Below are 25,390 nucleotides of genomic sequence, written 5' to 3'. Positions count from 1 at the left end.
GGGCAATGAGCCACAGCTCCTGGTCAGCTATGAATGGAGGGAACTGATCCACTGACAACCATTCTGTACCCATACAACTGTCCTATCTTTCACTTTCAGTACAGTACTCTATGTTTCAGAGGATATTCAACACTTCATTATAAAACAGACTTTGTACTTGCAATGACGTGGATGGAACTAGAAGGGTATTATGCTAAGTGAAATAAATAAGTCAATCAGAGAAAGACAAATATCATATGATTTCACTCATGTGGAATTTAAGAAACACAGGATCATAAGGGATGTGAGGGAAAACTAAAACAGGACAAAAAACAAGACAAAATCATAGAGGGAGACAAATCATAAGAGACTCTTAATCATAGGAAACAAACTGACGGTTGTTGGATGGGAGGGAGGTGGGAGGATGGAGTAGCTGGGTGATGGGCATTAAGGAGGGAATGTGATGAAATGAGCACTGGGTGTTATTTAAGACTGACGAATCACTGAACTCTACCTCTGAAACTATTAATACACTCTAAGGTAATTGAACTTAAATAAAAAATAAGTTTAAAAAATATTTTTGAAAAGCTTCTAGGTGCTTCTTAAACATAATTAAGGTAGGAAACCACTAGAATAAACAAAAATACCATGTTAAAAAATTTAAAAATAAAGTGTGTTTCTTGTAGGCAGCAAAAACAAACAAACAAACAAATAAATAAAACAAGCTTTGTGTTAGGTGATTTTACCCAACCGTAGGCTACTGTAGACATTCTGCGCATATATAAGGTAGGTGAGCCTAAGCTATGATATTCAGTAGGTTAGGTGTAGTAAATGCATTTTTTAACCTATGTTTTCAATTTGTTACAGGTTTATCTGGATGCAACCCCATCGGAAGATTTGTACCTATAATTCCAAGTTGAGAACTTCAAACCCCTATTCCGTTGTTTCATTAGGATTGCTTTCTACCGATAGCAACAACGTAAATCTCCAAAGTATATATAAGAGAGAAGCAGTTCAATACATCTATATGAGGCTTGACAAAAAAATAAAAGAACTTAGCCACAGAATCACTAATTAGGAGTCATTTATTTGCCCTTGGGAAATTCTTACAAGGTAAGAGAATAAATGTTTTAGGAAAACAAAGAGTTAAAGTTTTCCCCCAATAAGCCCTGGCATTGAATTATTCCCAAGAGAAAACACTGTCATGGTGAGGACCTAAATCTGTAATAGGCAAAAAACTAGAGTTCACTGCCAAAGTCACCCAAATCAAAAGAAATTGTGGTACACAGTAATGGAGAGAATTTTCAAGGCAATGCCAGAGAGGCTGACATTAATAAATGTTCTTCCTAATTAATCACTTTTTAATACCAAATGCCAGAGTCCTGAGTCACAAACTGACTAAGCCAATTTGGCCATTTAAAGTTGCCAGGTCCTTTTGTAAATACTGGTGGCTTCTGACAATTAGACCCAGACGGGATACAAAAATGAAAGCGAGTTTTAGAGAAAATTCTGCCAAAAGTGCAACCACTTATTAGCAAACAGGCACACACTGGCTTATCATGGAGCTCAAGGAAGTCCTTTGTCCACCAGCTTTCCCGCAAGAACCACCCATGAAAGGAATTATTTTCTGAGGCAAGAACTATTCACTTTCTACTCAGGGAAGACAGAGTACTCTGTCAAGTGGCTTCTTGTAAATCAACACCTAGGCAGATAAAGATAGAATTTTTAACTTTCTCCAGATATAAGAAAAACTATATGTGGAGAGATATATGTGGTGTCACTAAGGTCTTACCTTTAACACTGCCACTTAACATACCAGTGGGTCGAAGTGGATACTTGCTTCCCCAAACTGTGACATTTTATAGACAGTCCTGTAGCATCTCTCATTTCTCACCATTGTGAGCAGTCATTGTATCAAACGCTCACACTGGTTATTTCAAATTAAGGCCTCAAATACAATGAAAACCAAGATTCCATCAATCTTGGCTTTCACTTGCTGTTGGGAGGTTTTCAACTCTAACTCTAAAATAAATGGCTTCAAAGAAATTCCTTTTCAGCTGGTATTGACTGCTAAAGGGATAAATAAACATGAAAATTCTTCCGATGATGCTGTGGTGGTGGTGGTGGCTATTGTTTTTGAAAGTATATATAAGGCAAAAACAAAACAAAAAATGTTTAAAAGCGGCTCCAAAAATGGACTCTCAAAAGTTCACTTCTTCACTCACCCTCAAATATTTAAGTCAACGCTTCCCAGAGCATATCACAAGAACACTGACACATTCTCAAATTCAAATAAATTTGAGAAACGCCATTCACTGTACACCCCATTTGGAAACTCAAAAGGCCGCTTAGAGCACAGTCAAGGCTTTCTGAAATCCTCTAGTAGGGAAATACGTTGAACTTTTTAAAACTTCTGAAATGCAGAATCTTTATTTAGAGTAACCTTACTTAATGACCTGTACAATGCTAGAACATATTTTGAAAAATGATGGTATAAACTGCTCAAGCAGAATGGAGTTAAAAGGAAAAGTTTCCACCTTGGGAGTTTCTCTATAGGCAGTACCAAAAATTATCTCACTGTCTGCAAATAGAAAATTTTCCCTGAATCTCAGCTATAGCCTTTATGCTATAGTCAAAACACATTTTTTGCTTTTCATTCTTGGTGGATGTAGGGTAGCTGATTGCCATTTTCCGTGCAGAAAACCATTATACATTGAAAGAACTTTATCATGTCATGAGGCTGCATAGTGTCGGCTCTAGCCAGGGTAAGTTCTGAAAGCAGGAAGGTTTCTTGGCAGGTCAGAAGCAGGTTTAGATCATACCTTTATTTAGAAGGATAATTCTCTCAGAGGTGGGGGTTGGAAGCAAGCAAAACCAAGTTCTTCAGGCAGCTACTGGGTTTTATCCTATCATTACTCTCCACATTCAGGATATTGTTTGGAACCAGTGAATGGCCAGTAAGTTAAATGTTTAATATTCTATCTTATTGCCTATGCTAGGCTTTTCCTCTCTGAAGGCACCATTCTGCATCTATACATTCCCTATAAATTTATTCTGCTTGTCTCTAAATACTTTGTTAACTTTTAAGACTAGTTTCTATTTCTTTATTTTTTATTTAAAGATTTTATTTATTTTAAAGACAGAGGGAGCACCCATGAGCAGGGGGAGGAGCAGAGGGAGAGAGACAGGCAGACTCTGTGTGGAGCCCAAGGCAGGGCTCGAACCCAGGGCCCCAAGATCATGATCTGAGCCAAAACCAAGAGTCGGACACCCAACCAACTGAGCCACCTAAGTGCCCCAAGACCATTTTCCATTTCTATCTCACAGCTATATATGTATATGCTAACTGTGACTGTTGTTACTCATATCCTGACCTCCTCCTATGAGATACACAGAAAGTATAGGAGGGTACTATTGGACACTTCTCCCAAATCATTTGCCTTGTCCGGTATTCTTGAAAATTTTCCCATCCTCGGCAATGGTGCTTTTAGTAAAACATGTCCACTGATTACTCATTCATTCAACAAATGCATACTGCTATTACCTCTTTATAGTCTCTTTGGGCATTATACTTATAAGCAATCACTTAAAGAATTTAGTGGGATGCCTGGGTGGTTCAGTGGTTGAGAGTCTGCCTTTGGCTCAGGGCATGATCCCGGGGTCCAGGATTGAGTCCTGCATCGGGCGCCCTGCAGGGAACCCGCTTCTCCCTCTGCCTCTTTCTCTGTGTCTCTCATGAATAAATAAGTAAAATCTTAAAAAAAAATTTAGCAAGTAATTGCTTTGCTATTTTTTGCTTGCTAATTTATTGCTTGCTAATTTTTTTTAGCAAGTAATATCTCCTTTGTATTTTCCAGGGTCTATTCTAAGTTCTTTGGAATACATCAGTTAGCAAAACAGACACAAAGAATCCCTGCTCTTTCGGGGGGGGGGGGGGAGAAAGAGCGACTGGTAAAGTGTATCTACAAAATATGGTGAGCAAGAAGTGGGTTGCAGCTCAAAACACGGTGGTCAGGGTAGGCCTCATTGAGAAGCTGGGAACTAAGCAAAGACTTGCAGGAGATGAAGGAATCCGTAAGACTCATTTCATAGTCAGCAATGAGAAGGAATGTAGGAACAAGAGAGATAATGACCACACAATGAGCACACAGAACCTTTAGGGCCATTATAAAGGCCATAACCTTTAGGTTATCATTTTTGCTTTGAAAGCAAAAAGAAGCCCCTGGAAGATTTTAAGCACAAGAGGGAAAGGTTAGGTGCTCGTTTACATTTTTAAAGAATGATCTAGTTACTGTGTTGAGAACAGTCTGGACCACTGGCACAGGGTAGAAGCAGGGAGACTAGTTAAGAGCTCTGGCAATAATCCAGGTGAGAGATGGTGGTAGTTTGGACCAGGAGGGCAGCAGTGAAGGTGGAGAGAACTGGTCAAATACCAGATGTACTGTGAAAACATACTTGCCAGTACTTATTGACAGATTGGATATGATATTAAAGATAGAGAGGTGGAGAGGACATGATGAAACCCCAAGAATTTTGCCTTGGGCAGCTAGTAGAATGTAGTGAATTCACAAATGTTGTGAGGGACAAAATAAATGGGTATATTCAGCGGTTAAAGTTTGGAATGTTGACTTTGAGACATCCATGTGCAAGTGCGTTTATATAGCAATGCCTTCCTGAACAAGGGTGGGTACCATGTATTTTGTTTCATTTATTGTTTTTTTTTTTTTAAATATTATTTATTTATTTTTTTGACACAGAGAGAAAGAGAGCACAAGCAGAGGGAGTAGCAGAGGGAGAGGGAGAAGCAGGCTTGGAGACACTACCCCCTTCCCCATACAAAACCTAGGACCCTGGGATCACGACCCCAACGGAAGGCAGATGCCCTACCAACTGAGTTACCCAGGTGCCCCTGTTTCATTTATTCTTATTAAATTCATTTTGATGTGTGTAATAACATGAATACATAAATATTAAAGCTCCTACCTATTACAGACTTGTTCTTTTTTTTCTTTTTATTTTTTATTAGACTTGTTTTCTAATACTCCATGCTGCCTCTTTAGGCAAAGCATGTGTAAAAATAAGCATTCTTAGGTTTTTGTAAGGGGAAGGCGGTATTCTCCCCAAGAATGTGTTTGTCACCCCTGTACAGGCTTTCTCAGGCATGGTACTTTATAGCGAACCATCTAAAGAATATGGCAATCAATCACTTCAGTTTCCTTTGTATTTTCTAATACAATAGCAATTTCCACTGGACCCCTCTGTTCAGAGGTATTTGTAGCTACTTTTATCTCTAAGAATCCTAACTACATATTTCATTGTTTTCTTAGAACGAGATGAAAAAAGATAAGCTCCTTTAAATAGAAATTTCATGTTCTGAATGGAAACAGGACAGAATGACTATAGGAGTTACAAAAATGTCTTTTGACCTTGTTAAGAGTTTAAAACCAATCAAAATCATTGTAAAGCTAAGTAGAAATGAGTTGCTTTCTCATTAAGAGAAATAAAGTATTAACAAACTGTTAAGATTATAGGGGTGCCTGACTGGCTCAGTTGGTAGAGTGTGTGACTCTTAATCTTGGGGTTGTGAGTTTGAGTCCTATGTTGTGTGTAGAGACAACTTAAAATACAAACAAAAAATTATTTTAAGTGTTAAGATTATCACTCAAAAGGTGGCAATTATTCTGAGTAAAAGCCAATAACATTAACTATGAAATCTTGCCAAGAATCATAAAGCATATAATCAAGAAAAAGAAATAAAGCTGTTACTGATGTTAGAAAACTCCTTTTCCCGGCATGCAACTATCTAATTCTTCCATTAATAAATTCAGAGAGTCTTCCTTCGAACTTAGGTATAAACATCAAAGAGGTAGGTAAGTCATTTTCTTATTAAAGAGTGTGACTTGTGAAAATGTAATTGCCCTGTGAAGGCAAAGAATAAAACAAATTATTTAATGATGTGGAAGAACTCCTGCCAGGCATAGATCAAAAGCCAAGCAGAACAACCCAGGTATAGTCGAGTAGTACATTACACAAAACACAGGAGAGAAGGATTTGTATAAAGTTCAGATCTGGAACAAGGAGAATGACTTTGCACGTGATATATTAATCATGGACAGAAAGGAATGCCTGGGAAGACTTTGCTCAAGGGCCTCTGATTTTTAAGCAGCCACTGAATAAAAGGTGCGTTTCTAGCATCTATTTTGCTCCAATGGTCACAACTGAGTAGAATGGAGAAATCCAGCAATGGAAAAGCCTTGAAGAATAGCAACAATAAAAGAAAACAATTTCTTTCTTATATCCTACCTACTTTGCTAAACTTTCAAATACTTTAAAGACTTCTAAACTATTTCTATAGTTTGGAGGTTTATGTGATAACTCCAACATTCATTTATAAATAGGTCAGTGATACTTGCCACTATTTTCTTTTCCTTGATAAAGATTCTTTTTTTTTTTAAACAGAAAAGTTTTATGTTAGGACTCTGCCCTTCTGTTACAGTTGAACATACCTACTTCCAAATTCCAAAATATGCTGAAGCATTAGAAACTTCAAAGTATGTTACTACCATTAGCTCTTAGGTCAAGAATTTAACCTCTGTTATATAGGATGGGGGATAAAACGTGGTCTGGCGGTGATTAATCTTCACTGGCATTACAAGTATTTTTTTTAACATGTAAAACATGACTGTATATTGAAATACACAGAATCAAAAAGTCAATCCAGCTGGATTATGTTTATTTGGGTTTTTTTTTTTTTTTTTGGTTTTAGTTTTTATGGTTATTCTTATAAAATAAAAACAGAAGCCCCAACTGTGCTCCTAACTTTAATCTGTGGCAATTTCATAATGGTGGCGATGACAAGGATGACAACAAGGACTACAAAGACAGCTGACAGGTACTCAGGGCTTCCCATGTGCCAGCCACTGTGCTGAGTGTTTTATGTGGCTTGCCCCAGTTAACCTCACAACGACTCTGTACCATGGTGTGGGAACCTGGCTGAACAAGATGAGCCCACACAGCTCATCCATGGTAGAGACCCACCTCAGATTTAGGTCAGTGGTAATCACTCTACAGCCTCTCTCCTCACAGCCTCAGAAACTGTCAATCTAGAACTCAGAGTAGTTTTCCTTCATGTGCATCTTAGGACTGCCTCCAACATGAAAGAACGGGATCCTACTTGAGGATGATGGTCCTGAGCTTGAAAGTAGACTATCAAACAAAATTAGATGACACAGTATATTGTCTCATATACACTGAGGAGCGTACTTGTTGTATTGAACATTGGGTGTTGTATGTAAGTGATGAATCACTAAATTCTACTCTGGAAACTAGTATTATACTATATATGAACTAACTAGAATTTAAGTACAAATTTGAAAACATTCAAGAAAAAAAAGTATGTGGAAAAAGGCAGTTGCAGTGGATCTTTCGATACGTTCCATTTTACAATGAGGGAAAATTCAACTCCTCTAATTTCCAGCACTGCCTATGATGAAGCAGTCAGCTTATTTTCATTCTATCATCAGAAAAATGACATAAAGAAAAATTTCAGCTTTGGCCTAAGGCCCGAGGGCCAAAGTTGACTACAGCCATTGACCTGAAAACCTGTGCCCTTACATACTAAGTAGCAGGATGTCATCATCATGGGTAACAGTGGCAGGTGGAGAAGCCAGCTGAGAGCCGTGATAAGAGGCTGGATCAATTGGGATGGTCAAATGTGAGACAGAGAGACATCCCAGACAATGACAACCCCCATGGTACTGGTGGTCAGGGACAGACAGATCACGTCAAGGCATCATTAGGACTTCTGTCAGCAACTATAGTGGTCCCAATTCAGGACAAACTGGATGGGTTGTAAGTGGGCTAGACAGATCAGATCTGTGATAGCATGAAGAGGATTTTCATGAACTGGGGATAGAAAAGGATGGAGAACATAGAGTCTGCAGAAAATGGGAACTGAAGACAGAAATGTAAGCCAGAAGGGGAAAAAAAATCAACTTTGGCGCAGAGCCATGCATCATTAAACACAATCTTCATTCCTCAAGTTCAATTTTATTTTACCACTTGGTATATTAAAACAAGATGCTTATTTTGCCAGGTTTCATAATGGCCATTCTGGAATTTAGAAGACTTGTTCCACAGTGATCCATGTGCCATGATAATACTTTAACCTATTATGTGGCTGAACTAAATGCAAGGTAATTTCCAGAAATCTGAAAGCTTGTTCAGTTCAACTGCACAGGTCTGTGGTAGTACAATGTTCTAATTTATGCCACACTGGCAGAGGTGAATAGTTGTGATGGACTGTATGTCCAGCAAAGCCCCAAGTATTTACAATTCTGTTTTCCCTCTCTCTCACACATACACACACATACACGTTTTTCCATCTCCTGGTCTACTCCATTGTACTGTAGTTATTCCCATAAGCTGCTCCACTTCCTTCATTAAAAAGGTAAGAATGCCAATGAGTAAATAATCACTTACCAACAGTGGTTCTTATTCTAATCTTACCTCCTTGTTGTGATGTAGGGTTTTTTTTTTTTTTTTATGAGAAATCTAAGGCTCATAATCTCTGCTTGTCCATCAGATAACAAACTGTCTGTTCTTTTATTGAAAATGTGGTTGGGGGCTGTGATCCAGACTAGCATGAAGGCTAAGCAAGGCAAGGCTGGGAACAGGCAGGAAGGGAGGTCCCTGAGATAAACACAGTCCCCTCCCTAAGTGAGGAGAGCCATTATTTCCATCCCATCCCACCGCTCCATTTCCACCAAGCTATTACTGGAGGTCACCTCCACTGACCGGCCTGCAGGTTCATCCCTGTGTAGACTTGAGAATTTGACTTGTTCTCCAGGGCTCAGAGAGAAAGCCGATGATTTGTGTTTTTTTCAAGGGAATGATGTGTAAGACTGGGAATGGACAGATGGATTGGGAAAAGAACTCTACAAAAAATGAAATAAACAAAACACAAATAAACAAAAACCAGCCCTGAAAGCCCCGTACCTGGGGGAGGGGACCCTCCACTGCCTCATGTCCATTCTCAAAGATCTCTCATTGTGGAGGTCATAATGGGAAAGTCAGGTGTCACTAACCTCTCTCTTTTTCCCTCGGGTTTTACTTTTACAAGTATCCCAGAAGATTGTAAATGATATAAAAATAGTTTAGAATATCAAGATACCCTGTGAGAATGTAATAAAGAATCAATAACAAATAAATTACTCTTAAATATGATTTAGTGTTATTTCCTCTGTAATGCAAGGAAATCACATTAGAGGATGGGGTGAAAAAGGCAACTATAAAGAGTAAGACCAATAGTATTAATTCCTCTAAACAATCCAAATTACAAATTACACTACCTGATATAGATCCCTATTGCAAGTCAACAGTCTGACGGTCTGACATACAGTCTGTAGGAGGCATAATGAAAACCCCAAGTGCATTTTTTGGCCTATGGTGCATAAACAGTCACTATTGATAAAAAAAAGAATAGCATAATAAGCCTTCATGGTTTAAATTCTCTTTCTCTCTACTATACATACATTCCAACAGAGTGATTATCTTCAACACAAAGAGTAAGAGTAAATTAGTTCATTTTAAAGTTCACTGTTAAAAAAGAATTTTTAACACCATACTGAATTACATTGTAGACTGTTCTCTACATTATCTAAATTAAGTTCAAATGCATTCCTGGTGGAAAGGGGTATGAATAGGAGGAGGAGATGAAGGAGAGGCACAGAATAAGACAAATTCTACACTTAAATTCTCAAAGATGCCAAGTATTTCCAATAAATACAATAATATTATACAATAAATAATAAACTACTCCTTGAGGTCTTACATTTCCTATGCTACGAAAATAGGACAGATTAGAAACAATCTCTAAATTCATTCTGCTGTTATTTCTGCAGAAAGCAAGCTTAGATTCTGTGTCCTAGCCCTCCCACTCAATCCTAGACAAGTGCTTGTCAAAGTCAAACATCTACTCCCTGAGCAGCTGCCTTGCAGGAATACTCCCAAGTGGATGTGGAAGTGGCTGGGAAGAGTCTGCAATCTGTAATAGCATCTAACTTTACTTACTTGTGTAAAGAACTTGTTTTTGTTTTCATTAAGTGTGAAAACGTACAAGAACAAAACGTTCAAAGGAGGCCTATGGAGGGTGGGGTTTCAAGAGCAGGGTGGAGATTAGGAAATGACACACATGGTATTTTATTCATTACATGTGTTAATTTTTGGCTTTGTAAAGTCAATTGTTAAAGTATTAATGAAGCAGTCAAATAAGTGTAAATATAACTGTAACAGGGTAGATTACAGCCCCCTCCTCCAAAGCCCTGGTTAATAACAAGGTAGGATGACAGATGAAGAAAACCAGACAAAACCCACCTGACTGTCAACATAGCCAGAGGCCAAGTAGAAAAAGCACAGCAGGAGAGAGGGAAATAGGCAGAGACTTAAAAGACCGAGGCTGAATCTTACACACACACACACACACACACACACACACACACAACTACATCATCTCCGTGGCATCATTTCTTTTGGCTCTACCTTTGGCCCACTCTGCTCCAGCCATGTCAATCTGCTATTCTGTGAACACTCCAGTACTCTTCCTGCCACAGGGCCTTGGCGCTTGCTTTCCCTCTGCTTGAAATGCTCTTCCCTAAATAGCCACTTGATTCACTCCTTCAATTCCTTCACGTCTCTGCTGAAATGTCACCATATCTGTGAGGCCAGCCCTGACCTCATCAGAATGCTTATCAACACTGGCCATATAACAACATACTTTAAATGTTTATGTATAAGCTCCATGTAGACAAACCTTCATTCTATTACTGCTCTAATCCTAATAGGCACTATAGTCAATATTAAGAGAATTAAAGAAGTAGTAAGGCTAAATAAAACATATTATCCCTGAATACAAGCCAAGCTGGCTGTTGTATGACTGAGGCTCTAAAAAGGTAAAAATAAAAGAAGCCTTTTCCATGATTTCCTGGACTCAATGTCTATGCTTCTTTATACAATAATTTTTTTCCTGGTAATGTACTATATGGCCTCACTATCTCAAAATTTAAGGACACTGAAAATTATTTCAATTCATCATATGCAGTACACCTGTCATTTGGAAATACTCTGGATGGACAGAGCCACATTTACTCTGCTGACATTATTACAAATATTTCATCCATTGTTTCCTTTTGGCACAGAACAATGTCCATAAAGCAGGACCTCTGTCTTCATAAAAGCTTAATCCTACTGCTTATTGTCTTGGAGTCAGACCCCTGAAGATCATGTTCTTAGTAATTAATCATCACATCAAAAAATAGTATTATCCCCCCTTTAAAAGGTCATTTACTACCTCGCATGAGAATCTGACTTTTAAGACCTTCTAGTGTGTAAGATCTTCTAGATCAAGAACAGATCTCAAATATGAGCTAGATGCCAAACCTCCGGCAAGACGCTGAAAGAAGAAAATGTAGAAAGTGTAAGCAGCCTCCAAGAATTGCTGGAGGCTTCAGTCAATGTTTTCAAAGAACTTTCAAGATGAAATCTATCACCAAAGAGCTAAGTCTTACTATTACCACAGCAGGGATGCTTTGCTAATATTTTTCCCGATACATTAAAAGGGATCTTGGAACAAATTCCATGAGAGAAAAGGATTGGTAATTCATTCCAAGGAAGTTTCCATTCAATCATTTTGTTATCAAAGATACTCTGGAGAGGGCCAAGGCTCGCCTATGTGTGGGGTCCACTGGCATCATGAAGGTCCATATTTAATACACCTGACCAAGATGACAGCCTATGGATACTCAACACTCCCTTTTGATAGTTGCAAAGGAGTCAAGGGAAACCCTTACTGACATACCAATCCAGTGGTCTATTACATTTTCTCCTGTAGATCAATAACAATATAGCAGTCATGCCAAACTATGAGCTAAGGCCAGATTCTAATAAAAAAACATTATATCGACCCCCAAACATTTCATACTCATATTGTGTATGAGCCTTTTATAGTCTTAAAAAAAAAGAAAAAGGTTCTGCATACCAAAATCTAATTGAACAGAGTTGGTAACTTTATAGTTTTATTCATTTAGATGATATATACTGAGAAAGAAACAATAAAATTTAGATTATATATATTGGATGTGGCAAGCTCTTGATGCTAGAAACATGGCAGTAAACAACAACAAAAAAATCTGTCCTCACGGGGTTCATATTCTAGTTGGATGAAAGAGACATTACATTAAATAACAAAAGTTACATAGCATTTCAGAAATTGAAAGTATAGTGAAGAAAAGTTAAAAAGTTAAAAGGGAAAAGAGTGGAGGGTATATGATTGCTTTTTTAATAGGGTACATATGGGGGTGCCTGGGTGGCTTAGTTGACTGGTGTTCTGCTTTTGGTTTCAGTTCAGTTCATGATCTGCTTGTCCCTCTCCCGTCCCTTCACCCCCCCCTTTTTGTTCTTTCATTCTCTCTCAAATAAATAAATAAATAGGGTACATATGGTAGACTTTACTAAGGTGAAATTTGAGCTCAAGTTTATGTAACTAATTGGCATGCTAGAGTTTCTTGAGGATGGTTATTCATATCATACTAGTCTTATCAACTTGATTTACAAAATGATTAAGAGGTAGATTACTGTAAGTAAGGTATTTTGGGGCAAAATAGTTTCTTCAAAATATGGTTCAGAGATAAGTGGATATCCACCAGCAAAAAAATGAAGTCAGACTCCCATTTACCACTACATAAAGAAAAAATAACTCAAAATAGACCAGTGACTCAAATAGAAGAGCTAACACTATAAAACTCTTAGAACAAAATAGAGTCATAAATCTTCATGACCCCAGCTTTGGCAATGGATTCACAAGTTTGGCAACAAAAGCAATGAAAAAAAAAAAGAAATTAAAAACTTAGAATGCATTAAGGGACATTATCAAAAATGTGAAAAGACGATATAAAGAATGGGAGAAAATATTTGCAAATCATTTCTCTGTTGGGGATTTAATATCCTAAACTATTACAGCTCAACAACAAAACAACAATCCAACTGAAAAATGAACAAAGGACTTGAATATACATCTCTCCAAAGAAGATACACAGATGGCCCATAAGCACATGAAAAGATTTTCATCACTGTTCATTAAAGAAATTCAAATCAAAATCACAAAGATATAACTCTTCATGCCTACTAGGATGGCTTTAAACAAAACAATGGAAAATAACAAGTATTAGTAAAGATTGGATATACAGGAACCATTGCATACTCTGAGTGAGAATGTTAAATGGCTACAGCCATATGTAAAATAGTTTCTTGAAAAGTTAAGTACATAATTACCATATGACCCAGCAATTTCACTTAGGTATATATCCAAGAGAAACGAAAACATATGTCCATGCAGAAACCTGTACACAAATATCATAATATAGCAATGCTCACAATAGCCAAAAAGTGGAAACAACTTGAATGTCCACAAACAGATGAATGAATAAACAAATTATTGTATATTCATCTGATGGAATATTATTCAGTCATTAAGAGGAACTAAGTATTGATACATACATTGATACAAGTCAAACAGAAAAGGTCACATATTGTGTGATTCCTTTTATAGGGTATAGCCAGAATAGGCCAATCCACTGAGACAGCAGATTAGAAGTCACAGGAGGGGAAAAGTTGGGAGTGATTGGTATGGGGTGTTATTAATGCAGTAATGAAAAGGTTTTGAAATTAGAGAAAGCTGGCAGTTACACATTATGAATACATTAAGTACCACTATACTGTACAGTTTATAATGACGAATTGTATCTTATGTAAATTTCTTCTTAATAAAAAAAGATTTTAATCAATCAAAAATTTTTCATCGAAGTTTCAGTATCATGTGTTTGTGTTTTACACTCAAATATCAGTTCTTTTTTCATTCCAGCCTTAATCTATTTGTAACATATTAATCTTTTTAAAAAATACAGCTTTACCAAGATATAGTCCACATACAATTCACCCATTTTATGCGTATTAATTTGGTGAGTTTTGGTAAACATATGTCATTTAGCAATCACCACCACAATCAAATTTTAAAAGCATTCAACATCCCAAAAAGTTCCCTTAAGTCTTTGTATGCCTACATCCCATCTGCACATATTTTCTGTCATAAATCTGCCTTCTCTATGCATTTCTGGGCAATTCTAGAAAAGACAGAATTATAATAGCAGATATTTTGTATGAATGGAGTCATACAATATGTAGTTTTTAATGTCTGGCTTCTTCTTTTTTCTTTTTAAGATTTTTTTTTAAGTAATCTCTGCACCAACATGAACTCAAACTTTCAACTCCGAGATCAAGAGTCACATGCTAAAAAAAAAAAAAAAAAAAAAGAGTCACATGCTCTATGGACTGAACCAGCTGGACACCCCCATCTGGCTTCCTTTACTTTAGTAAGATATGTTGGAGGTTCATGTATGTTTTTTTATGTATAAATAAATAATTTATTCCTTTACATTCCTGAATAATTTACCATATTATGTGTATCCATTTACATTTTGAGATTACTGGCTTGTTTGTATTTTTCAGCTATTATGAATACTTACTTATAAGACTACTGTATGGACATAAGTTTCTATCTCTCTTTGGTAGATATTGAGGAGTAGAATTGCTTATTGTCATATTTAACTTTTAAGAAGCTGTCAAATTTTTCCAAAGTGGCTGAACTGTTTTTTAATCCTTATCAGTATGAGGGTTCCAGTTGTTCTACATTCTGGCCAATACTGAGTAATGTGAATCTTTTGAATGAGTCATTCTAGTAGGTGTGGAGTGATATCTTTTTGTGGCTTTAATTAGCATTTCCCTAGTGACTAATGATGCTGAGCATCTTTTTTTTTTTTTTTTTTTTTTTAGCATCTTTCTATATGTTTATATTTTTAATAGGCTCGATGCCCAGCATAGAGTCCAACACAGAGCTTGAATTCATGACCCCAAAATCAAGACCTGAGTTGAGATCAAGAATCAGACACTTAGGGCAGCCTGGGTGGCTCTGCGGTTTAGCGCCACCTTCAGCCCAGGGCATGATCCTGGAGACCTGGGATCAAGTTCCACTTCAGGGTCCCTGCATGGGGCCTGCTTCTCCCTCTGCCTGTGTCTCTGCCTCTCTCTTTGTCTCTCATGAATAAATAAATAAAATTAAAAAAAAAAAAAAAGAATCAGATACTTAACCCAAGAAGCCACCCAGGCTTCCCTGATGAGCAAAATTTTTAATTCTAATGATGTCCAAGCTGTCATCCTTTTCTTTTATACTCTGTACTTTATGTTCCCTAAGAAATCTTCCCTCAACCCAAGTCCACAAAGACTTTTCTCTTGTTTCCTTTTAGAATTTTGCCATAATTAATTCTTTTGTTTAGAAGTGTGATCCACTTAGCATTAATTTCTAAGTGTACAGTATAACATAAGGGTTAAATGTCATATTTTTTCCTTGTAGATATTCCATTATTTCAGTACCTTTTAGTTAAAAGACTATCCCTACCCCATTGAATTATCTTGGTAACTTTGTCAAAAATCAATAAAGCATGTAACTGTCAGCTTACCTTTGGATTTATAATTCTCTTCTGTTTTCTACTCCCCTCCTGTGTTTGGGACATACTCTCCTGTCTCTTTACATGTCCAGTAATCTGATTAAAAACTAGGCATGTGTATCATACATTGCAGGGACTCCATATCCCATTTCATTCTTCTGAAATTTGCTGATTTTACTGTTTTAATATATAATGAACTTGCCTAGACTCAAAATGAAAAATCTGTTTCTCTGTAGAAAGTGGAAATTTTTGCTCAGGTTTTGTTTTGTTTTGTTTTTTCCTTTTGCCCTCCTTGTTGTGCCTGAATAGCTTTTCGATCAGCCAATGCTTTCAACAGAGGTTATACAATGACAACTCAAGCCAATGAAGCTTCCACTTTCTGTTGCCCAACCTGTGTATGGGTTAAAAAATTCATTCAAATTTCCAGCAAATAAGTAAGTCTCCCCAGCCCTTCAGTTTTGCTTGGGCTCCCTGGGGAGCCTCATGCTGTTTAGCAGCCAGTTATGAAGGCATGAGGAGCATATTATTTCAGCCCTTTCATAGCTCTCATTTCCAAAAGTTCCCCCTTAGGTTTCTTACTGCTCTGTAATGCTCTCACACCAAATCAGCCTCTAAGTAGTAAACCTGTGGGTTTTTTCCACGCCAGCTGGGTGAGGGGGTGGAGGTGGCGGTGAGGGGTAGGGGGCTGAGGGTATGGGAATACCCTCAACCAAGAAGTGTCTTATCCAATGCAGTAGCAGTTTTTCCTAAGTAAACATTTTCAATTTCTTTGCTGTGTTTGATCATTTTTGAAAATGCTGCATTTAATAATTTTTCCAGTTTTACAGTGTATTTTTTTTTTGAAGTGAGAATCACCCAACCAACTCAGGCAGGCAGGCAGTCATTAGTGGAAGTAGCATCTTAACCATATTTTAAGCACTTATGAATATATTATCATTATCTCATTTATCATTACATGAAATCAAACAAGTTACCACAAAAATTAGTCAACTATAGCAGGAAAAAAAAATTCTTGTTTGCAAACATTTATTTCAGATCCAATTTCTACAGGGTTGAAAGAACAGTAAAAGATATATAATTAAGGTGGCCATGATCTGTTAGCTCCATTAGGGTCTTTAAAATATTTATCACTTACCTGGAAAAATTAAAAATTAAAAAAAAATTTAGATGAAAGAGTAGATTCGATTTAGACTTAGACCACCTGGAGATGGGGGGTGGAAGGTGGGGTTGGGGTGGGGAAGGCATTACTAAGTATAGAGCATCTATCTTTAAATGCAGAGAGTTCAGTTGGATTTTAAGAAAATTACCTTGAAGGCTGCTAAACAATGAAGGCTCAGTAAAGCCATCACAACTGCCAGAAGGATGGTGGCTAAGTTCCGTACGTCCCATATGGTCTCTACCAGAGGAATACTGCCGACCTGCCAGTCATAGCACAGAGTAACAGGTGCAAGCAGAAGCCACACATTGAAGGCCAAGAGGTAGGAATAGGTAAGGAACCTGCGAAGAGAAGAACAACCACTGAAATACAACTCAAGGTCCATGATACTTTGCAAACATTCATTATCATGGTTTAATTAAATGGCATTTGTATACTGTCCGTGTTATCAGGAAAGACAAGGCAAGATGGAAAGCCACTCATTCATTTATTTATTAAATAGGCCATTTGGGAATATTACTTAACAGTTCCATGCACTGTGGTAGGTGCTGGCCTTTCAATGGACAACAAGTAAAGACAGTTTCCATGACATATATTTTAAAATGGTCATACAAATAAATACATTACATCCAGAGATATATGTCAAGAAGGAAAAGTCTGATGGAAGTATACGACAGAAATGCTGTTCTGCTAGTTGGGGGTCCCTGGGCAAGAGACAGACCTTTAAACTGTCCTTTTTTCATAGAGTCCAGGAAACTGCTGTAGATAGTAAACCATTTTACCATCTTTATAACAGATTGATCATACCAAATTATTTCAAAAAACTAAAGCATCTGTGGTAGGGACATGAAGTCTCTTATTCACAAGTGAAGGGGCTAGCCTTTAACAGGAGGGTAAGAAGTAGTACAGCCATCAGCCTGCTAAGAAGAACACACAGACCTACAGAAGGGAAATAATGAATGCAGGGGATGCTCCTCTTTCCTGGCTGTGTCTAGGTACAAAGGGAAGGTGAAAGGCATTCCAAGGGACCCCATTCCTTTTAGGGTAGAGGAAACTGAATTTATTTAAATGTGTTCAGTCAATGCAAATTCATTGAGTGGTGGTCTAGACCCTTGAAAACTATAGAACTATCAGCACATAACAAACTTCGTCCAAACCCATGCACTAGGGGACGCCAAACTCCAGCATGGCTCCTAGCAGCGTGAGGCACATCCCTAGGGTGACCCCCGCCCCCATTAGAACGCTTGCCTGAGAAAGCCCGGTGCTATCAGAAGAATTTACTGTTGGCTCTAGCCAGTACCTGACAAGAGGCCTCTGACCTCCCTGTCTTAGAGCATGTTCTATAAAGGGGTTCCAATTTTGAATATGTATCTCCCATGACCCCCAATCTTTCTCAAGGACCTGAGAGATATGCCTTTAAAACATAATCGTCAGGAAGGAAAGGGCCTATCGCCCAGTATCTGTAAGAGGATAACTGCCAGCCCACAGACACAACCAGCCTTAATGCACTTCGACGACCATTCCTTTGCAATCTTTCACCTCTTGGCCTCTTCTGAGCCCCAGCTCACCCAGCCCTCCCACTCTCCCTTAAAAATGCCCAATCACTCTGGCACAAATCAGAGTGGTGCTCAGCCCTCTCCTTTGCTGTCAGCTGTTACTGAATAAAATCTATTTTCACTGCTTTAACTGATGTCCAGCTGTGTTTCTGTTTGACACCCTATATGGGATTAAACAGAATAATTAGATAAACTCCTTGTCCTCAAAAAAATGCATAATCCAACAGTGAAAACAAGATATACAAAATTAAAGAAGAACAGTACACAATGTGAAGGAAAGCCGCCTGTCAGTTGTCACGTTCTTTTGGAAGGATGCTTGGATTGGCAAAGAGGTTAGATGGAATCATTTCTAACTTAGCTTTCAATACAAAGAGGTATTTCACCTTGAATTCTTCTCAACAAGCAGCTGCAAGTTGGGAACACCCTTCCCAGACCTTCCCAACTGATCTTCCATTCCCTCCTTTCCCTCTAGGATTGGCAGTTAACAAATCATCAGTGATGGCCAGTTGAGGCTTAGGGATGAGGATCACTCACTGTCCCGACTCTCAACTCCAACAAAGAAATGGGTTGAAGGAGTGGGGACCTTCCTTCCTTCCTACCTTCTCTCTCTTTCTTTCTTTCTTTCTTTCTTTCTTTCTTTCTTTCTTTCTTTCTTTCTTTCTTTCTTTCTTCTTTCTTTCTTTCTTTCTTTCTTTCTTCTTTCCTTCCTTCCTTCCTTCCTTCTTCCTTCCTTCCTTCCTTCCTTCCTTCCTTCCTTCCTTCCTTCCTTCCAGATGAGGATCACTCACTGTCCCAACTCTCAAACTCCAACAAAGAAATGGGTTGAAGGAGTGGGGATCTATCTATCTTCCTTCCTTCCTTCCTTCCTTCCTTCCTTCCTTCCTTCCTTCCTTCCTTCCTTCCTTCCTTCTTTCCTTCCAGATGAGGATCACTCACTGTCCCAACTCTCAAACTCCAACAAAGAAATGAGTTGAAGGAGTGGGGATCTATCTATCTTCCTTCCTTCCTTCCTTCCTTCCTTCCTTCCTTCCTTCCTTCCTTCCTTCCTTCCTTTCTTAAGACTTATGGGCAGCCCAGGTGGCTCAGCGGTTTAGCTCTGCCTTCAGCTCAGGGCCTGATCCTGGAGACCTGGGATTGAGTCCCACATCAGGCTCCCTGCATGGGGCCTGCTTCTCCCTCTGCCTGTGTCTCTGCCTCTCTCACTCTGTGTCTCTCATGAATACCTAAATACAATCTTTATTTAAAAAAAAAGATTTATTTATTATTTGAGAGAGAGAGAGACAACAAGTGACAGGCAGAGTGAGAGGAAGACGAATCTCAAGGAGACTCTGAGCTGAGCATGGAGCCTGAGGCAGAGCTTGATCTCATGACCCTGAGGTCATGACCTGAGCTGAAATCAAGAGTCAGATACTTAACTGACTGAGCCATCCAGGGGCACCAGGGGTGGGGATACTTCAGTGGTGTTTTCTAACTCTTTTTCTCTCAGTTGGTATTTTTAATAAAACATTAATGCTCAAATCATGTGGTATGCACTGAAAGCTTAATGAAGTCTAAGCTTTATTATTTAACAAAAATCAAAACAAAACACTGCCTTGTCTCTTTTACACTTGGGGCTGAGAAACTGTCTCATGAGAGAATGCCAACTCCACAGGAAGATGATTGGGTCACTTTGGGCTTTGTTTTTTCACAGAGCTTCTAAGTTGATGCAATCCACCTGTTAGCTCAGGGAAGATTTGCTGTGACTTGGCTTTAAAGAAGGTGGAACCATCAAACAGGAAAATCACAATGCTTTCTCCCTCACTTAATATCCAGGTCTTAAAAATTACTTTTAAAAAATGGTATCTCTCCTTCTTGATGTAATAGTTACCAGCAATGATTATAAATGGCTGCTAAAATTATTAGGTGGGAGCTGATAGGGTACTTTGTAATGGATGGATCACACTAAATCAGGTGCCTAGAACTGACTAACAAATTTTAACATCACAGAAAGGGAGACTAATAGCCAGATGTCCTCCTGATGGATCCATCTATCTCCACCTTTAAAGCAGTCTTGTCCCCCTCAAAAAAGAAAAGATTAAACTTGAATGTGATCAAGCCCTTTATTATCAGTTTACATCAAATAAAGAAAACACCAGAACATGCTGCATGACACTACAGGGATGCAAAGTGACAAATTCAGAATGTTGCCATTCCACAGAACAAATCGATGTCAGGTTGTCCAACAAATACACTGTAATAGGGGTAATGGGGAAGGGGGGTAGGACTGAAGAAATAAGAGGGCATCTGTAAGTCAGGTGAGACCTAAGGGACATATCAAACAAAGTGCAGTTATTGTTCAGGTGCTAATTCAAACAAATCATTATTAAAAATAACCCCTTATGAGCAGGAAAAATTGAAACAATCAGATATATGACACGAGAGAATCACTGTTAAAATTTACAGATGATAATGGTATTCTGGTTATATTTTTTAAGGATCCTTATCTTTCAGAAATATACACTTGAAAATATGCATATGAAACGATGTCTGAGATTTGCTTCAAAATGATGGACTGGGGTGCAGAAGGAGGTGAGGGTATGAATGAAACAAGATTGGCCATGAGCTATGATTTTGAACCTAGGTAATGGGTCTGTAGAGGTTCTTTATGCCATCTGCTCTACTTTTGTATGTATTTGTTATCATCCATAATAAAAACTATTTTCTTTAAGTAGGCGACAAAAATGCAACAGGAATATTTTCTTTCTTTATCTTATCCAACTGCAGCTTGACCATGGAATAGATGCAAATGCTAATGTGGATTTTTTTGTTTTTAAGGTAAGGTCCCAATGCAGAGTTTGAACTCAAGAACCTGAGGTCAAGACTTGAGCTGAGATCAAGGGTCAGATACTTAACGAACTGAGCCACCCAGGCGCCCCACTAATGTGGAAATTTTTATTTTAATTGTTAGGTTCACATTTTGACCTGGCCCTGAAAGTTGTCCTCAGTTTCTTTTTTTTTTAAGTTTTTTTTTTATTTATATAAGTAATCTGTACACCCAACATGGGGCTCAAACTCGTGATCCTGAGATCAAGAGTTCCATGCTCTTCCAACAGAGTCAGCCAGGTACCCCAGCTTCTTATATTTTCTAGACTTGCAATAATGCCAGGTTGACAAAAAAATGAATAAATAATAATATCTTTTCAGTTACAATCTCTGTGTAGCTATTTAGATTTTAAAAATGTTCATTGTCACTTTTTTATACTGGCTATAATTGAAATATGTTAAAACAGTAAAGTAAACCACAGAACTAAAAGCAACTTGCCTTCCTATAACACTAGAAAAGTCAGCACCATTAACTTACCCCTTTTAATACAGATGTATTGTCTCCAGAAACTCAAGAGATATCACTTACCTTGTAGTACATATGAATTCAGGTCAATGTTGCTAGTAAACTCTTTTTAAAAACTATTTGAAATACTGAAACAGCATTGGAAAATTTCTGCAAATTTAAGCATAAAGAAGCCACTTGAAATCTTGCCAAAAGCTAATTACATTTTAGGGGGCCAGTTGAGCTAGTGTAATCAGCAACTCAAGTCTTTCTTTTAACTCACTGACTATGAATTACATTTTAAACTAATCATCTTGTTTATTTCTGCTAAAATTTCAAAAATGGAATAATCTGTTGAATATCTCTGCCCTGCTGAGTTCTCTTTTTTTAAAGCAGGAGGAAAACCAAAATGAATTATTCACCCATTTTCTACCATGAATTCTGCTAATAGGAGGAAAGCCTCTAGAATATCTTACCAACAAAGTGGAATGGAATACACAGGAATTCAACTTGAACAATTTAGTCACGAGGTTGTGCTGACAAGCCAGGGAATATGGGAGAGGGATGAGGCTGTGGGGGAGCTGGTGTGTATCTAATGGCACCTGAAAAAACTGGGTGGCTCTTAAAATCTAAATCTTCATTTTTTATCGAGAAAAAAAATGAGAATGTTGGAAGGGCAGAAATACACATAGATTCTGTTCCTCGTCTTTGAAAAAACCATTTTGGCTAAGAATTAACATGAGCCTAACCTATTTCCTCATCCTAGGAAGATGCCTAGCATAGGTACAGGTGAAAAAATCATGCATCTCAAGCAGAAATATACAGCACTTGCTTGTTTTATTTAAAAATGTTACTGCTCGGGCAGCCCCAGTGGCTTGGCGGTTGAGTGCCACCTTCAGCCCAGGGCCTGATCCTGGAGTCCTGGGATCGAGTCCCATATTGGGCTCCCTGCATGGAGCCTGCTTCTCCCTCTGCCTGTGTCTCTGCCTCTCTCTCTCTCTCTTTGTATCTCTCATGAATAAATAAATAAAATCTTAAAAAATAAATAAAAATGTTACTGCTCAAAGGATCCTTCTTTCTCATTCACCAAAAAGTCCTTCATTATTTCATAAACACAGGACACGGAGTCTCTTGTATACAGAGTCCTCTCAGGAAGGGCATTGGCTAACACTGTCAATAGACCAGAGTTCCTATAAACCACCTTTATGATGACCAGAATGGAACACCCCTCACTGTCCTGACTCTGCCACTAGCCCCTAAGTTTTGTGATCTGTCCTACCCATCCTACCTGTCCTACTGTCCTCTATTTCCAACTCTTAAGTTACCATTGATGCTATAAAAGGGTCTCCACAGTCTCACTGTGCCCCAGCAATAATAGCAGGCTTTTTTTCAGGTTATCCTGCTTCTTATCATCATTAGCATCTTCTACCTCCTATCATAACTAGCCAAAGAAAGCTACTACCCTTCTCCATAGACAGAACATCCTCACTGGAATTCAATAAATGTTGATTAATTAATTCTGCTCACTTTTCTAGGTGCTGGAGGGTAATAAGATCTAGTCTGCTACTCTTCAAAAGGGCATTTCACAGCATTAGTGGTAAAAACACATATACACATTACATAGTTGAGTAACTGGGGAAAAGAAAGATCAAATATCAATGAATTTCTAAGAAATGAGAGATGAATGAAAAATGGGAGATTCAAGGATGAATCTGCAGAATTTAAACAGGTGGAGAGATGGGAGATGAACAAGTCCAGGCAGAGCCACCAAATGGCTTCAAACTGTACATGAACATGACACTCTGAGGACAGATAAGAATATGGGTCAAATTAGAGTAGACAATTAAAAATGTGTAATATAAAAAATTATAAAATGACTCTTGCTAAAATGTCTAAAATGAAAAATATCACAACTGTATTGGGTGAGGATGTGAGGAAATGGGAACTTTGAAATACTCCTGTAAATTGAATGAAGCTACTCTGGAGAACGGCAGGAAGTGATAAATGCATAATAAATGCATGTGTGTTTTAGCAAATCTACTCCTGACTTTATACCCAACAGCACTGCATACAGATGTTTACCAAGAGACATTTACAACAATGTTCACAACTCTTCTTAATAGTCCCAAACTGGAGACAACCAGATGTCCATCTATAATAAAATGGATACATATTGTAATATATCCATTCAAAGGAAATCTACTCAGCAACAAGAATGACTACAACAACATGGATGAACATGATAATGATAATACAGAACAGAAATAGAAGACACCCACAAGAAAAGGAAATCAAGGAAAACCATCTATAGACAAGGACAGGGTGATTGGAAACAGGACCTGACCCCCAGGACACAGGGCCAGGGCAGAAAGTCACAAGGCAACCCCAGCTAAATGGACTATGTAGATGGTAGTCTGGCGCCATCATCCCTTTGCTCCTCCATAACAACAGACTAGAAGGTGCCAGGACTCTTCAGGCTTCCCAGGACCAAAGCCTAGCAGTACCACTGAATACTTGCTGATTCAGCATCTGGGAACAGAGATGGCAAGACCAATTCCAAACCCTTAGTGAAATCGAGGAAGAGATCCAAAGGACTCTCACCAGCTTCTCACTGTATTTTGTTTTTAAAGTTCTGCTGGATTATAAGAACCAAAGCTTTAATCAAACCAGCTCAATAAAAGGTAAGGTTACTTTGGGGCACCTGGATGGCTCAGTTAAGTGTCCAACTCTTGATTTTAGCTCAGCTGGCAATCTCAGGATGGTGAGATGGAGCCCCATGTCATGCTCTACACTGAGCCTGGAGCCTGCCTGAGGGATTCTCTTTTTGTCTCTTTCCTTCTCCCTCTGACCCTCCCACATGGTGTGTGCATGCTCACTTTCTCTCAAAAAAATAAAAAATAAAAATAAACAAAAGAAGAAGAAAATAAACAAACAACAAACAGAAGAAGAAAAATGAAAACAACAAACAAATAAAGGTAGGGCTATTTTAAAATGTCCCAGAAGAATCCAAAGACAATGGGACATCTGGGTGGCTCAGTGGTGGAGCATCGGCCTTTGGATCAGGTCGTGATCCCGGGATTCTGGGATTGAGTCCCACATCAGGCTCCTCATCTCCCTCTGCCTATGTCTCTGCCTCTCTCTGTGTGTCTCTCATGAATAAATAAATAAAATGTTTTTTTAAAAAAATCCAAAGACAGAAAGTAAGAGTAAAACCAGGTTTCTCATGAACCCAAACTAAGTGGCTACCATTAAGCAAGGCAGCACAGCCTCCCTTTGGGCCACAGGCCTTCCTCATGGCTGCCCTGCTTCTCCGTATTTGCTCCATCTCATGGGCTTCCTGGAGCACCTGTTGAGAACTGAAACTGGAGCTGGTTATGAGGGCATCCCCACCTCTCTTTCTCCCTTGTCCACGCACAATCGTCACTACAGTCTTCACAGCTCTCTCTCAGGTGTCTGGTTGCTGAGAACAGCACCTCTCAGCTCACCACCTTCTGGAACCAACTCTCACAGGCCGCTGAACTCCAGCTCCTGCTGACCCTCCAGGTCCCAGCGAGGATGTCACATCCTCTGACAAACCTTGCCTGTCACAGTCCGCTGCTGGGCCTGGCTGGGTCCCTTTCTGTGTTCCCACAGCCCTGCCTAGGCTCCCACACTGCCCTGTGAGTGAGTGTTCATGTGTCGGTCTGCCCACAAAGCAGAAGCTCCTGGGGGCAGGGCTGTGTCTCATGGATGGTTATTTCCCTAGCACTTGGCTTTTTAAATGGATAGATTTGGTGGATTTTAATAAATTAACCGGATATTAAAATATTACCTAAAAATCCAAAGTATTTCCATTTTA

At 38.5% G+C, this 25,390-nt stretch overlaps 1 protein-coding gene across 1 annotated transcript in view; it reads right to left on the bottom strand.

The window, feature by feature from the left end:
* TMTC1 (transmembrane O-mannosyltransferase targeting cadherins 1) overlaps window positions 1-25,390 on the bottom strand; it is a 269,262-nt gene that overhangs the window by 107,821 nt on the left and 136,051 nt on the right. Inside the window, exon 8 of the mRNA XM_077870576.1 lies at window positions 16,841-17,030. Coding sequence (XP_077726702.1) covers window positions 16,841-17,030 — 190 coding nt within the window. The remainder of the gene's footprint in view (window positions 1-16,840; window positions 17,031-25,390) is intronic.

This window comes from Canis aureus, chromosome 25 (genome assembly GCF_053574225.1).
Source record: "Canis aureus isolate CA01 chromosome 25, VMU_Caureus_v.1.0, whole genome shotgun sequence".
Lineage (NCBI taxonomy): Eukaryota > Metazoa > Chordata > Mammalia > Carnivora > Canidae > Canis > Canis aureus.
This window is presented reverse-complemented; position numbering and strand designations above follow the sequence as displayed.